Source organism: Leuresthes tenuis, unplaced genomic scaffold, assembly GCF_036924035.1.
Source record: "Leuresthes tenuis unplaced genomic scaffold, fLeuTen1.0.hap1 SCAF_21, whole genome shotgun sequence".
In the NCBI taxonomy this organism is placed as follows: domain Eukaryota; kingdom Metazoa; phylum Chordata; class Actinopteri; order Atheriniformes; family Atherinopsidae; genus Leuresthes; species Leuresthes tenuis.
Window position 1 is genome coordinate 5,789,620 of NW_027325375.1, and position 12,781 is coordinate 5,802,400.

General features: G+C 40.6%; 1 protein-coding gene across 2 annotated transcripts in view; it reads left to right on the top strand.

Annotated features, from left to right (window-relative positions):
- jade2 (jade family PHD finger 2) overlaps window positions 1-12,781 on the top strand; it is a 175,479-nt gene that overhangs the window by 139,031 nt on the left and 23,667 nt on the right. For both annotated transcript variants that reach the window (XM_072375200.1, XM_072375201.1), the window contains exon 11: window positions 7,041-7,158. In XM_072375200.1, coding sequence (XP_072231301.1) covers window positions 7,041-7,158 — 118 coding nt within the window. The remainder of the gene's footprint in view (window positions 1-7,040; window positions 7,159-12,781) is intronic.

Below are 12,781 nucleotides of genomic sequence, written 5' to 3' on the forward strand. Positions count from 1 at the left end.
ATGGTATGGGAGGTGTTGGCTTTTCTCAGCACAGTTAATAAACTTGTAATGCTGATAATCTGCAGCCTGTCATGTCATGGATTGGAGGTGGGTTTAGTTGTCAAAGGAATTAAGGGTAGGAGGATGGATGAACCAGCACAAGGACAGGTGGTTGGAGTGAGAAAAGGGATTTCAGCTGTTTACTGGTTTCCAGAAATGTCAGTGATTTATTGTATGAGTCTCGATTATGTAACGCTGAATGCCGCAGGAACTAACTGGATACTGATGGGAGGTTTTTTGAGTTTTTTTTTTTTTTACCGCTTGTGCCTCCATTAGTGTTTTAGATCACCTATCTTGTGCACCTGCTGGAAAGCAAATTATCTGTCAGGTTTGATCTTCCTTAGCTAAATGAATTAATGTCCAGTGTCATTACCAATAACCACTCATAAAACCTGACCAGTCAAACTGACACTGATAATGATATTAAAAAAGCTGAAATAGATTTGTGATCTGCATAGATGGATTATTATTATTATTTATTTATTTATTTATATTAATGTAGGGAATCCAGGGAAAATAGAATTCATTATCATTTTCTGACATAGTTATTGAAATAACATGAGCTTAAACCATCTCTGTCTTCAGATAAAAACCTCTCAGCATAGACAAGGACATGTTGTTTGTATCACTGTGTGCTGTGAAGCTCCCCAAAGGCAAGCTGTCCTCCCTGATAACTAGTCTTATGAATAAAAATATTGTTATAAAGTGTAACCACATCGCATCTCTTTTTATCAGTGGGATAAGGCTTCTCCATCCTGTTGCAAGGCTGTTTGATTTGATGTCATTGGCTCACTGTCAGAGAAGGAGCATATTTAGTCAGCTTTTGCTCTTGGAGTGTTGCATTAATGACAAACCAATTGTACCATTTTAGGTGCTACAAAAACAAACGAAGCTCAGAATGTCCTCTCAGGATTGTGTCTGTAGGTTGGAAACATCTGTGTGAAACAGAAACAGATGAAGCTAGAGGTTTAAAAGCTGGCCTGAAGCACATTACACTCACTACATTACACTACACCACAGTACTGTACAGTAGAACAAGGACTGACATAGGATAGAATTGGTAAAGTGCAGGAGGCTAAATAGAGAAGTCAGAAAAGGTCAGAGGTTACTTCATCTCAGCTCAGCTCACATCACTTGTGTAAGTGAAAGGCTCTGCTCTGTTTACTATCTGAAACACACACACACAGCCTGTTGAGAGTATTGTAGAGCTTTTTGAATTGTCCCATCATTTCACAACAGTTTTCTAAGAGACAGATGTATTTCCTATTTTCAAAAAAAAACTTTATGCACTCGCAGAAGAACTTTAACTTTATAATCTCAGTATTTACCTGCAGTCAATAAACCTCTTTAGACTAAATTCATGATACATTTTTAACACCATGCGTTGCCCTGAGCAGCATAACTCTGTGAAAGCTCACAGAATATGTTAAAAAAAACGGTCCTGCTTTTAGCAAACTGTTGATGTATAAACTTGACTCCAAATAAGTTTCTCAAAGTCTATTTTGCACATGTGAAGATTGAACAAAAGCAATCTGTCTGCGGATTGTTTGTCGGTCACAGTTGGCCCACATGTTGTCAAAGGAGACATGTATTGATGCCCTGAAATCAAATGTCCGTTACGTCAAAGCTTATGCATTTTGAGATCGGCGGCACAGCTTTGTGCTGCCATGCAAATGTAAAATTGAACACAAATTACACTCAATATATATTTTAGTTTTTTCTAAGATACTTAGATTTCCCTCGTCTGACATGTGGACAGTGGCTACTGATCCCTCTTAAACACAGTCGCCTCACATGTTATGCATTGAACTAGCCCAGGTTGGTAAAATGGTCCAATGAGAAGTGGTGGACACACAAAGAATGTAAATATTCTGCCATGCTGCCTCGCGTATCTTGCATTTGTATGGTGCATCGCTTGTGTCTGTCCCCAGAAATCAATGTTACGCATCTGCATGCTGCAATATGTAGGGGGGAGTGTAGAGCTTGTTTTTAATGCTTTGATGTTTTTCAGTTTCTCTCATTGGCAGAACGACTGATACATACTTGCAAATGTCGCTTGGTGCTTGGTTTAGGGGCCTCAAATATCGTCTACGATATTGCCGCTGTCGCTTTCTCTATCACGATCGTAAAATCAACAAAATGCTAACCTCTTGAGTAGACACCATGTTTACCGTTGACCAGGGTGCTTGTTAACGTCTTTTTAATCCGGGTTAATCAAGTGTGCCCCCTTGCGGAATCCTCCGGTAACAAGAATACTACATAGGCAAGTATGTGAGCAGTTCCACGAAGAACGGAGACGGTTGCTTACCCGTGAGGTGAAACAGCAAGTGTGTTTCCAGCCTTACAGGGTTTGGCTAAGTGCTGTTGCCCTTCAAAGTAAAGCCACTGGACGCTTACATCCTCTGAGGCTAGGGTCAGAGTGACAGCGGGTGCAGATGACATTAGAACGGTTTGCTTTTGAAGCTTGCCTCATGATCGTAGCCTCTTTCTACTGAGCCCCCGAGGGGACACGGGAAAAAAAGGGAAGGACTTTTGCGAGATCTCGAGAAACTTTCTCGTGTTTCACAAGATCATATGAGATCTCGCGAGGTCGCTTTTAGGACATTGTACATCCGGGTCAGTTGAGCCCATAGGAACGAAAACAAACACAGACACAAACATGGAGTGGGATAAATTTATTGGATTTTATTTTGAAATGGGCTTAAAATACAACGAGATAAAAACTGTGCTCAGCAGTAGACCCGGCTGTGTCTGCTCCCACTGACCCGGATCTACATTGTCCTAAATACGACCTTGCAAGATCATATGAGATCTTCGTGAGAAAGATCTCGAGAAAGTTTTGCGAGATCTCGCAAAAGTCCATCCTTTTTTCTTTTTTCTTTTCATCCATCATTTTTTCCCCCTTGGGGGCTCGATATATTTCTAACAGATGCTTGTAAGAAAAAAAATGTATGGTGGATCTTAGTGGGTGGTTGTTAAGCTGTGGATGGAGATAAAGGGTTGGATGGAGAGGGCAGATAATTCTAATCTGAGCCCCTGCTGTGATGTCTGAGCTGGCTACAAATGTAAACAGCTCACTGAAAAACATTTGAATTATGATGTTTCTGAAGTGCTGGTCATTCAGATACCCAAATATGTGCAAGCATAGAAAAAGGTTTTGTTTTTTCCCCCGTAATGTGTCCCCTTTAAAACTATGTGTTTTATGTTGATATTACACCATCACGTTATTCTTTCTCTTTTTTATTCCCGCCAACTTCAGCTGTCCCTGTTGTACCTCGAGGCCATCGAGCCCAACAGCTTTCAAACAAGTATCTCACCTAATTAATCAAAAATGACTCGGGTCGGCCTCACTGTGACATCATTGTGAAACGGTAGTGATTGTGAAGATCTTTCATGCTGCTAGTTTCTAGATGTCTGTGCAGCATCCACATTTTCAAACTTCTGTGCCGCTGCATCCATGTTTCAAGACGTGTGTTGTCATGGCTACAACTTTGTTTTCTCTCAGTCAGCTTTATTGGCCAAATTTAGATAGATTTAATGAAATTCATTCAAAGTTTCCAGTGCCTTCGTGAGTGGCGAGACAGAGAGAGTTTTGAGGAGTGAGACAAAACAAATGATTGACATGGAGATGAAGGAGAAGAACGAAAAGAGAAAGTAAACAGACAGAACAGTTTGACTGACTCAGTCTACTTCAAATTCTTTTCCTTGTTCTTCACCTTCTTCACCCCCCTCTCCTGCTCCCCCTTCCTCTATCATGTTTGCAGGCAGAGGTAGTTGTTTTTGAAAACACACACACACACACTCGATGTCCTAATCAAAGCCAGGCTCTGCACATTGTGTCCCAGTTGAGCAGCTATTTTTATCTGCAGTGCTCTAACACAGGGATGGAATGGGTCAGATAGGCCAGGCTGACGAATCCATCAAGACCAGCAGATAAACAGTCTGCCTGCAGGACTGCCAGCACACACACACACACACACCTACACTGTTTAAGTAAACAAATAAGCCCAATCATCTGGATCAAAGATCCCTCTTTATCATGAATGCAAACTCATACACTGCAGCCCTTGTTCTCTTTCTGTCTTTTTATCTCACACTTGCTGATACAGACACACAGAAGTGCAGGTTCCAGTCTGCAGTAGGATGTGGTTTCATATCTTGATCACGCCAGTGTACTATTTTGGTATTCATATCTGTATTCCACTGTTTGTTCTAGCTATTTAATAACTGAATCCATGGCTCTCTACCTCTCATTTACAACTATCCTGTTCCCATTAGCCCCACTGTAAATCAGCCTTACACACTCATGATGCCGACACACAAGCACGCACAGATAGCGAGTGGTTAGAGATTCATGATTACTGCTTCGCCGTTGTGGCAGAAATCCAGTTTCTGGCTTGTTAGTTTGGGATTCAAGTGTTCTGGCTTGGACCCAATTAGTTTCTCTCCCTTCTTCCCTCTCTATCCACTTACTTTGTTGTCATGACGGAGTGCTGGATGTCCGCAGCTTTGCACGTACTGGAAATCATCACAAACCACAACATGCTCAGTACATTCAAACACAACCATGATGTCGAATCATTTCTTCTGCACACACTAAATGTCCGGGTCAGAGTATCTGTGGGCGCAAAGAAAATCGATAGAAACCTGCAGAATGAATAATGAAATAAAAATGAGTAACTGTCAGTTGATAATAATAACTTTGTTGTTGATTACTACTTAGAAAGTAAATGAGCTCCATGCAAAGTACGAGCAGGAAGGTTGATTCATTTCTGAAAACCATTCATGCCTTTCTGACATCAGAACTGGTATTGAACAAGCTCTGATCATTTTTAATCTTTCTGTAAACCGACAACCCAGGAACCATCCCGTCATGAAGGGATAATCCAGATTTGTGGAGGTGAGAATATGTCAGCATTTATACTTTTAACTTAAGCTATTTATGGTGCTTTTTTAAGATGTTCAACCATGTGCACCACCACTACGAATACCTCCTTCTCTATGATGGTTTGTCACTCACTCCTCCAAGCGTTGTAGTTCAAGGTAGACCTTTGCTCCTTCTAACATGGTCCAACAGGGAGACGCTACAAGAATAAGTTCTGATGGGAGAAAGGGCAGCGCTCCTGCCTCCTATACTCATTTCTTGCGAATTATTTCCTAAATTAAGTCAGTCTTACCCCATTTGCTCAAATTAGTCCAACTTGAATGTCTTTCAAGCAAACCAGACCATCTTGATTTATAACTGGAGGTACATCTCACTCCATAGCTCAGTTAAATAAATTAGTAAAATACACATGAGCTTTCTGTCTTGGTTCTCTTTAACGAGTCATGCTAATTTTATCAGTAAGCAAAATGATTGTGATTTCATTTACTGTAAGGAAAAAAAGGCAACTTTAAGAAGACCCCACACTTCACATTTCAGCAGAGTTCGCCTTCGTCCCAGCAGGCTCTCTGAATTTTTCCACCTCCGTTTGCCAGCTAGACTAATTCTCATCCGTTTCACTCGCTTTCTTCTGTGTCTCCTTCTCTCTCACACATAGCCAATACAAAACAGTAACACATGCGTTCGCAAACACAGGTTTTTTTTTAGCATCCATATGTGCTTAACATAAACATGCAGCCTCAATCATTCATCGCACAGCTCTGTTCTCCATCCACATACATATGCAGTCATAAACCGCTCACAGGGCCATATGATAGTAATTTGTCAGTATGGAGAAGCAGGGGGCTCAGCTGGAGCTCGTGCTGAAGTGGAAGAAGAGTCTGCAATCCAGTTTATTGGCATGGAACAAGATGTCACCTCTTGACTCACCTTCTTTCAGTCTCATTATGGAATGCATACCATATAAACTCGCTGCTGCTATATTTTTACCTTTATTGTTTATCTAGAGAGAGAAAAGATCCGTGAAGTAACATGATGGATTATTTTCATTGCGATTAAAAGATCCTTTATTCTTTACATAAGTAAAGTAAGTAAGTGGGACTTATGATTGGTATTACTGTGGCTATATGACATTTTTGTCACCGAGGTAAGGAAGAAAAACTCCAGTGAGCTGGAAATACCGTGCCTTTCATATATCTCCCTGTAAAGTTGTTTTGGCTCACTGTGATGTGCTGTTGGACATTAGTATACGCTGAGTGGGTCTGAAAAACTCTCAGCTCAGAGAAAAAATAATAATGTTCTCATCTGTATTCGATACATCCTTATTATAATCATTATTTATGAAAAAGATTGTGTTACATAAGGCTATACTTCATCTCAGTCCTGGTTATTGGTGCACAATGTCAAAGTGAACTTAAACTGATGTTTTGTTTTTAAAAGGAAAATGCAAAGAGGAACTGTAAAGAAAAAAAAATCAAAAAATCAAAAATGGAATAAAGAAGCAAGAAAAAGTCAAGCTGGTTGCTAAGCAACAACTTAAGGAAGGAAGTATTGTGAGACACACCAACAGTTTTTCCTTCCTGTGAGAAGTTTGGGAAGTGGTCCGTAGTGCCACAACCAAACAGAAAGTTAAGGGATGATGATGATGATGATGATGATGATGTTACGGTCGTGATGAAGACACGGAAGCTGTTACTGACAGCAAGGAATGTAGTTTAACTCAATATCAGGTCAGAAACAACAGTTGGAAAATGTTGGCTGTATATGACAATATGATAACTTGGTTTTCTTTGTGATACTTATTATCTGTTAGTTTGATGCCTGGATGCAACGCACAGTAGTCAGGTAGAGGCAGTGCAGCCACCCACCCTCACCTCAGCTGTGAAATCTGCCTGTCAGCATGTATGCATTGATCAAACAGATGAGTCAGTGGAGTTCTCATGACTTTTTGATTCTGAAGGGAAGTTTACAGTTTGAAATGGCTCTGATCAACATTTAATGATCACATGAGAATCAGATGAAACGGTGCAGGCGGTTTGGAGAAACAGCAACACCAATGGACAGAATGTGTTTCTGTATCCTCACCATCATAGCAACGTTTCCTGTCTTTTAACTTCAGGTACGTAACCTGTGCTACATGGTGACACGGAGGGAGAAAATGAAGCACACCCTGTGTGACCTCCAGGAGAAGATCTTCCACCTGCAGATCCAATTACTGGAAGAGGACATGGCTGGAGGTAAGAGAGACATAATACAAGTGTGTGTCTGTAATGCAGCCATCCAAACAGGGATGTTTCACCCACTCAACAACACCAGAGCCAAGGCCGCCGACTCACACTCTTTCAACCCCCTCCAAAAAAAGAACTATTTGGAACGCTCAAGTGTATAACGGTTACGTCCAAATCCTTGTTGGCTGAGTGTTGTGGGTGGACAGTTTTGGAAATGGCCCGTCATCATTTTTGCACAGCAGGTCACACTTGACACTTGCACAGCAGAGGCCACTGAATAATGGTTCAGCGACATATTGTGACACACACCATCCACACAAATGCAGCTCGATTTTCATTCTGCTTCACACACATGACTGACCTTCATGCATTTTGTGCTTTCAATCGAAAGCAGGAAGGATGAGGAATCGACTGTAAAGTTTCTGCTACCGTGTCAGTAAAATATCTGCTCAGAGTCTTCGCAGGTTCACCAGGTTATGAGGAGTTTTTGTTTTTCAACTGTTTTTGCCAACTCAGTTTCTGCTTAATGTAAATTCCCCCAAATAACTCCACACCCTGTGACACCAGTCCAGACGTTGGTGAAACTGAACCGTCTGAACACTTAAGACCAGTCTGGGATCAACATATCAGGTCAGTAGTTCAGCAATATAAACAGAAACCAGAGCACAAAAAGTAATAAAATATTCAAGATCTGTCCAGAAACTGATGTAAGGCGGCAACGACACCTCGTATACTTTTTTTTCTTTACTAGAAAAGAAAGGCAACCATCGAGTTATCAAAATAAGAGGGTGAAAATCTGATTTACCATAAATTCCAGACTATAGCGCACACCTGAATATATGCCGCTCCCTCTCATTTTAAAAAGAAAATCCATTTTATGCTTGTATAAACCGCACCGGATCATAAGCTGTAGATATTTACACAGAAAGATGTTACATGTGAGGATTTTTAAACTTTTAATTTAATGCATATGATAACATAAATAAATACATGCTGCAAATGCTTTTTTTCTGAACAGTGCCTGTAACATCAATAGTTTTAACTTAAACACCAATCAGTAACACACAAATAGTGGCGTAAATGCTTTTTTTTCTAACAGTGCCTGTAACATCGATGGTTTTAACTTAAACACCTATCCATAACGGACAAATACGTGGCGTAAATGCTTTTTTTTTCAAACAGTGCCTGTAACACGGCTGGTAACAAGAAAAAAAGAAAAAACATACATTAGCCGCACCAAATTATAAGCCGCGGTGCTCAAAGCCTGGGAAAAAAATAGCAGCTTATCGGCCGGAATTTACGGTATTTTAAATTTTTTTAATCAAGCTGAGGAATAAATCAAATAAAACAGCTCAAGTTTCATTGAACATAACATCTTTTGAAGCTCTGTAAGTTGTTGTCAAGGAGAAATAAGTTGATTTAGATGATCCAGATGTTCATCATATCCAGAATATTATAGGTACATTAAATGAGATCTTTTCTTTAACAGATCTGAACCATATCAAACATTGTAGCCTTTAGTCTACAAATAAGAAAAGAGTTGCAATTGCAATACTTTGTTTTTCACAAAGTAATTAAGGTAATGATTTAATTTATTTTGAGTTCATCTGCCTTGTCTTGGAGGTACATAGTACTGTGTGCAGGCTTTAGGCACAACTTTAGAAAAATAATGCAACAAATTGTTTTCACCACTTTGCTTCAGACAAAACAGATTGAATGGAAGACAAGAAAATATATATATATATATATATATATATATATTTGGTGTCGTCCCTTCTAACTAGAAGCTGTGTCCAAGATACAGTCTTTAAACAGTTTAAACTCCCTGGACAGGTAGGTTTCTCTTGGCTCTCTTCTTCTCTGGTTTTAGTGTTCTTCTTGCTTCTTCTGGTAATCCCAGCTTGACTCCACATTGTTGGGATCAATGCTCTGTGGGTGCCAGACCATCTGGTGCAAGACTCCTTGTCCTGATGGCACCGTATGACGGACAAGAATGTAAACTACCAAAAACGGTCACATGGATGTCAGCTGAATGAAGCAAGACGGAACAGTTCCTGAATCTGATCATTAAAGTTTCGGATCGCGTTGAACAACAAGTCCAAAATTCTCACATCTTCATTAGCTGCCAGATTTCCCAGCTGTTGTTGGTGCTGCACGATGGCTGTGATTTGCACGATGTGAAGCCTTTTTAGTTTAGAATCGTGACCTGCACATGACATGGCCATGACAGTGAGAGCTTGTTGTCATGGTAATACCAGTAGTGTCTTGCTGGCATGTTAATGAAACGTCTATTAGTCTGCTCTTGTGGCTGTGTTATGGTGTGGGTGTGTGTATCGGTGTGCGTGGGTGAGTGTGTGTGTGTGTGTGTGTGTGTGTGTGTGTGGGGGGGGGGGGGGGGGGGGGGGGGGGACTCAAAATTGCATGGGTCTTCATTCTCGGGGAATGCAACACACACTGTAGGCACTCGGTAAATCGAATGTGAACACTTTCACTACCTATTGTGTGTTTCCTGTAAGCACACTTTTAGAAACGTGTATACACACACACACACACACACACACACACACACACACACACACACACACACACACACACACACAGTGCAGGGCTGCTGACTCAGCAGACTGCTGTCGTCAGGTACCAGGAGCTGTGCTGCTGGCACTAAACAGCCATATCTATTCACAGTGCCGCACAAGTTAGATTAGAGAGGGTAGTCGTGTGTGTGTGTGTGTGTGTGTGTGTGTGTGTGTGTGTGTGTGTGTGTGTGTGTGAGGCGAAGCAGCAGAGAGTGAAGGATGAGGTTGTCTGCCATAATGATTTGTCGTGTCCCTCACTATCTCTCTCTTCAGTTTTCCACTCTGTTTCTCTCTGTCCTCTTCTTTAATCATTTTTCTCCTCCATCTGTTGCTCTTACTTCATCTCATTTGCTGTGTCCTCAGTCTTTTTTTCTCTCAGCCATTTAATTTTGGTTGTCCTACCTGACGTCCTATTTCAGACAGTTTTTGTCAGTTGGTGTGTTCTTTCACACAGACTGATTTTGCCATAATGTGGGACACGAAAGTGAGAATTAAACCAGTGCTTAGTTGCTGCTTCTTTATTCAGATGTCACCATCAAACTGCTCAGATGCTTATATCGGTCAAAGCAGAGTGATGTTAGAAATATGACAAATAAATGATATGTAATAGTTCAACTGAGCAGTTTTTCCAGTCGATCGGAAACGGGTGTGTCGGTCTTGTTTTTCACTCCTTCATTATATTGCCTCTCAACTAAAAAATAGTTAAAATTGGACCAGCACCCGTTCTGGACTTCACAGAAGCGTTTCTACCTATAACATTTCCATTTCCAGAGCTGCTGATGAGTTTTCCCACCATGCCATCCTTCTCCTCTGTAACTCCCTGTGAACTTGTTTCCATGTGGAAAATTCTCACATCTCTCCCCTTACTTGCCTAAATCAGAAGCACCAACCACTGTCCACCCGACTGTCTCTCATAGTGCTTCATCTATCATCCACACTCTGTCAGCCAGCCAGTCTGTCTGACTGTCATGTAGGGGGCTGCATGAGTCATGCTATGTGAATACACTGCATTGTACTATCAAGTTAGACAGGTGGGTAAAAAAAAACCTCCCGTAGTCCCATCTCCAGATAGACAATCTACATGATTTAACTAAAAAGTATAATACTGCAACCAGAATATTGTTATGGTTATTGTTGTTTATGTATCACACACACACACACAAACACACACACACACACATGTTAATCATAATAAAATATACATAGCTCTAATAAAAGATCAGCAAAATGCTTCAAAACATCACCGAGGCCAAATGAATATATTAAATATCATCAAGTCTTTAGTCTAAAAAAATGTCTTAACTTCAAACATGTTTTATATCACTGTTTTCTAAAACTTCAGGCTTCTAACTGCTGAATTTGCTCGATTATAGATGTTAATAAATGAAAATAATGGATCTGGAGTACTGTGTGGCTATGAATCTGTTGCTACGGCAGTTGCTGAATATACTGTAGAAGATGGAATAGGAATTTTATTTTGGATGGTCAATATCTAAGTTAGACCAAAATGACTTTTTATGATGGGTGAAAACATGACTGTGCTGAGTGATTTACACGATGTGAAAATCACATCGTGTAAATCCATGACACCAATGTTTACATCCCAGCGTTTCCACTGTGTGATGGTCTGTGGGAGTTGTGGACTACAGACCTGCCTGCAGTCCTGACCTGTCCCCAAAAGAGCATGTGTGAACATTTTTTCACAGGAGGAGTGTGACAAAATTACACCTGAAACACTCCATCACTCGATATCCTTGGAGCCGGAACATCTCAAGTGTTTCGAGACGAAAAAAAAAGCTTTGCTGTGTTGCAGGATGCAAACTTTTTCACATTTAGGGTTGTGGTGTTCTTTCTTTACATGGATCATATTCACCCTATGACGCTGGTTTCTCAGAAGTTTTGCAAGATAAACAACCATGAGACAATTAATTTTGCTTCGAGTTATTCGTTTTGTGGTCTATATTTGCAGTCCTGGCAGCTATTGGCTGGTTTCAGGTGTGATAACTGTCAACAATCGCTGCTCCTACAAAACCAATGATATCGGAAAGGAAGAACAACACTGAAGGCTCTTTTAAATAAAACTAAAAAATAATCTAGCACCTCTGGTGGTCCTTTGTTGATCTGATTGATTAGATAGAATCTGCATATTATTTTATTTTATTCCGTTAGTCTGAGAATAAAACCGTCTTTCGAAATGTATGTAGACATGAAATTTTTACTCAGGTTTCTCAAAATCAGACTAACTCATCCTCATGATGCAGTTGTAAATCAGTTGCCATCGGCTGACTTGTTGGTCACTTGTTTTAATCTGTGACATAACAGGTCACCCCCAGAAAAAGCGCAGTACTAATGAGCTTAAAGGGGGCATATCAGCAGTTTCATAGCAGAGTCAGACATACAATAAATTGATCCCCCTTGCTTGTGTAGACGAACAAGAACAGTAGTCCTATTAAATGGACGAATAGAGAGACAATCATAGTTAAACTTAACTGTGCGATGATGATTCATACAGTCACCTCCAAGTTATTCTTTGCAAATCCTGTCCTCGATTTCTCAGGTTGTTCTGTGTAATAAACCATCGGAAAGGCTGGTTAATGCACACGAAAAAGCCTAAATGTGTGGGCTCTTTTTTTTAATACATGCAGAGACACATGGTGTTTTTGGTATTCAGAAAGAGCACTACATTTATATTCCAGCTCAGACCCAACCGTGACAAGCTGACAGCAGTTAGTATTGGCCTCTCTGATCTGCTTTCAGCAAGTGTGTGAGCGTGTATGTGTGTTAGAGTTTGTGAAGACAGAGAAAATAAGGACGGAGGAAGAGGTGGATGGGAAGGGACAAGAAAGTAATGAGAAGAAAGGAAGAGAGGAAGAAGAGAGGGAAACAGAGTGAGAGACGGTGAGAAAGAGTGAAGGTGGAGAGAGGGAAAAAAAACTTTCAGCAGCTAATGAGCTCAGGTAAGAAATGGGACACATTGACTATACACAGCGACTCAGGCTGCAGTTCACTGCACCTTGCAAGAGAGAAAATTAATCACACACTTCAAAAAGATGAGT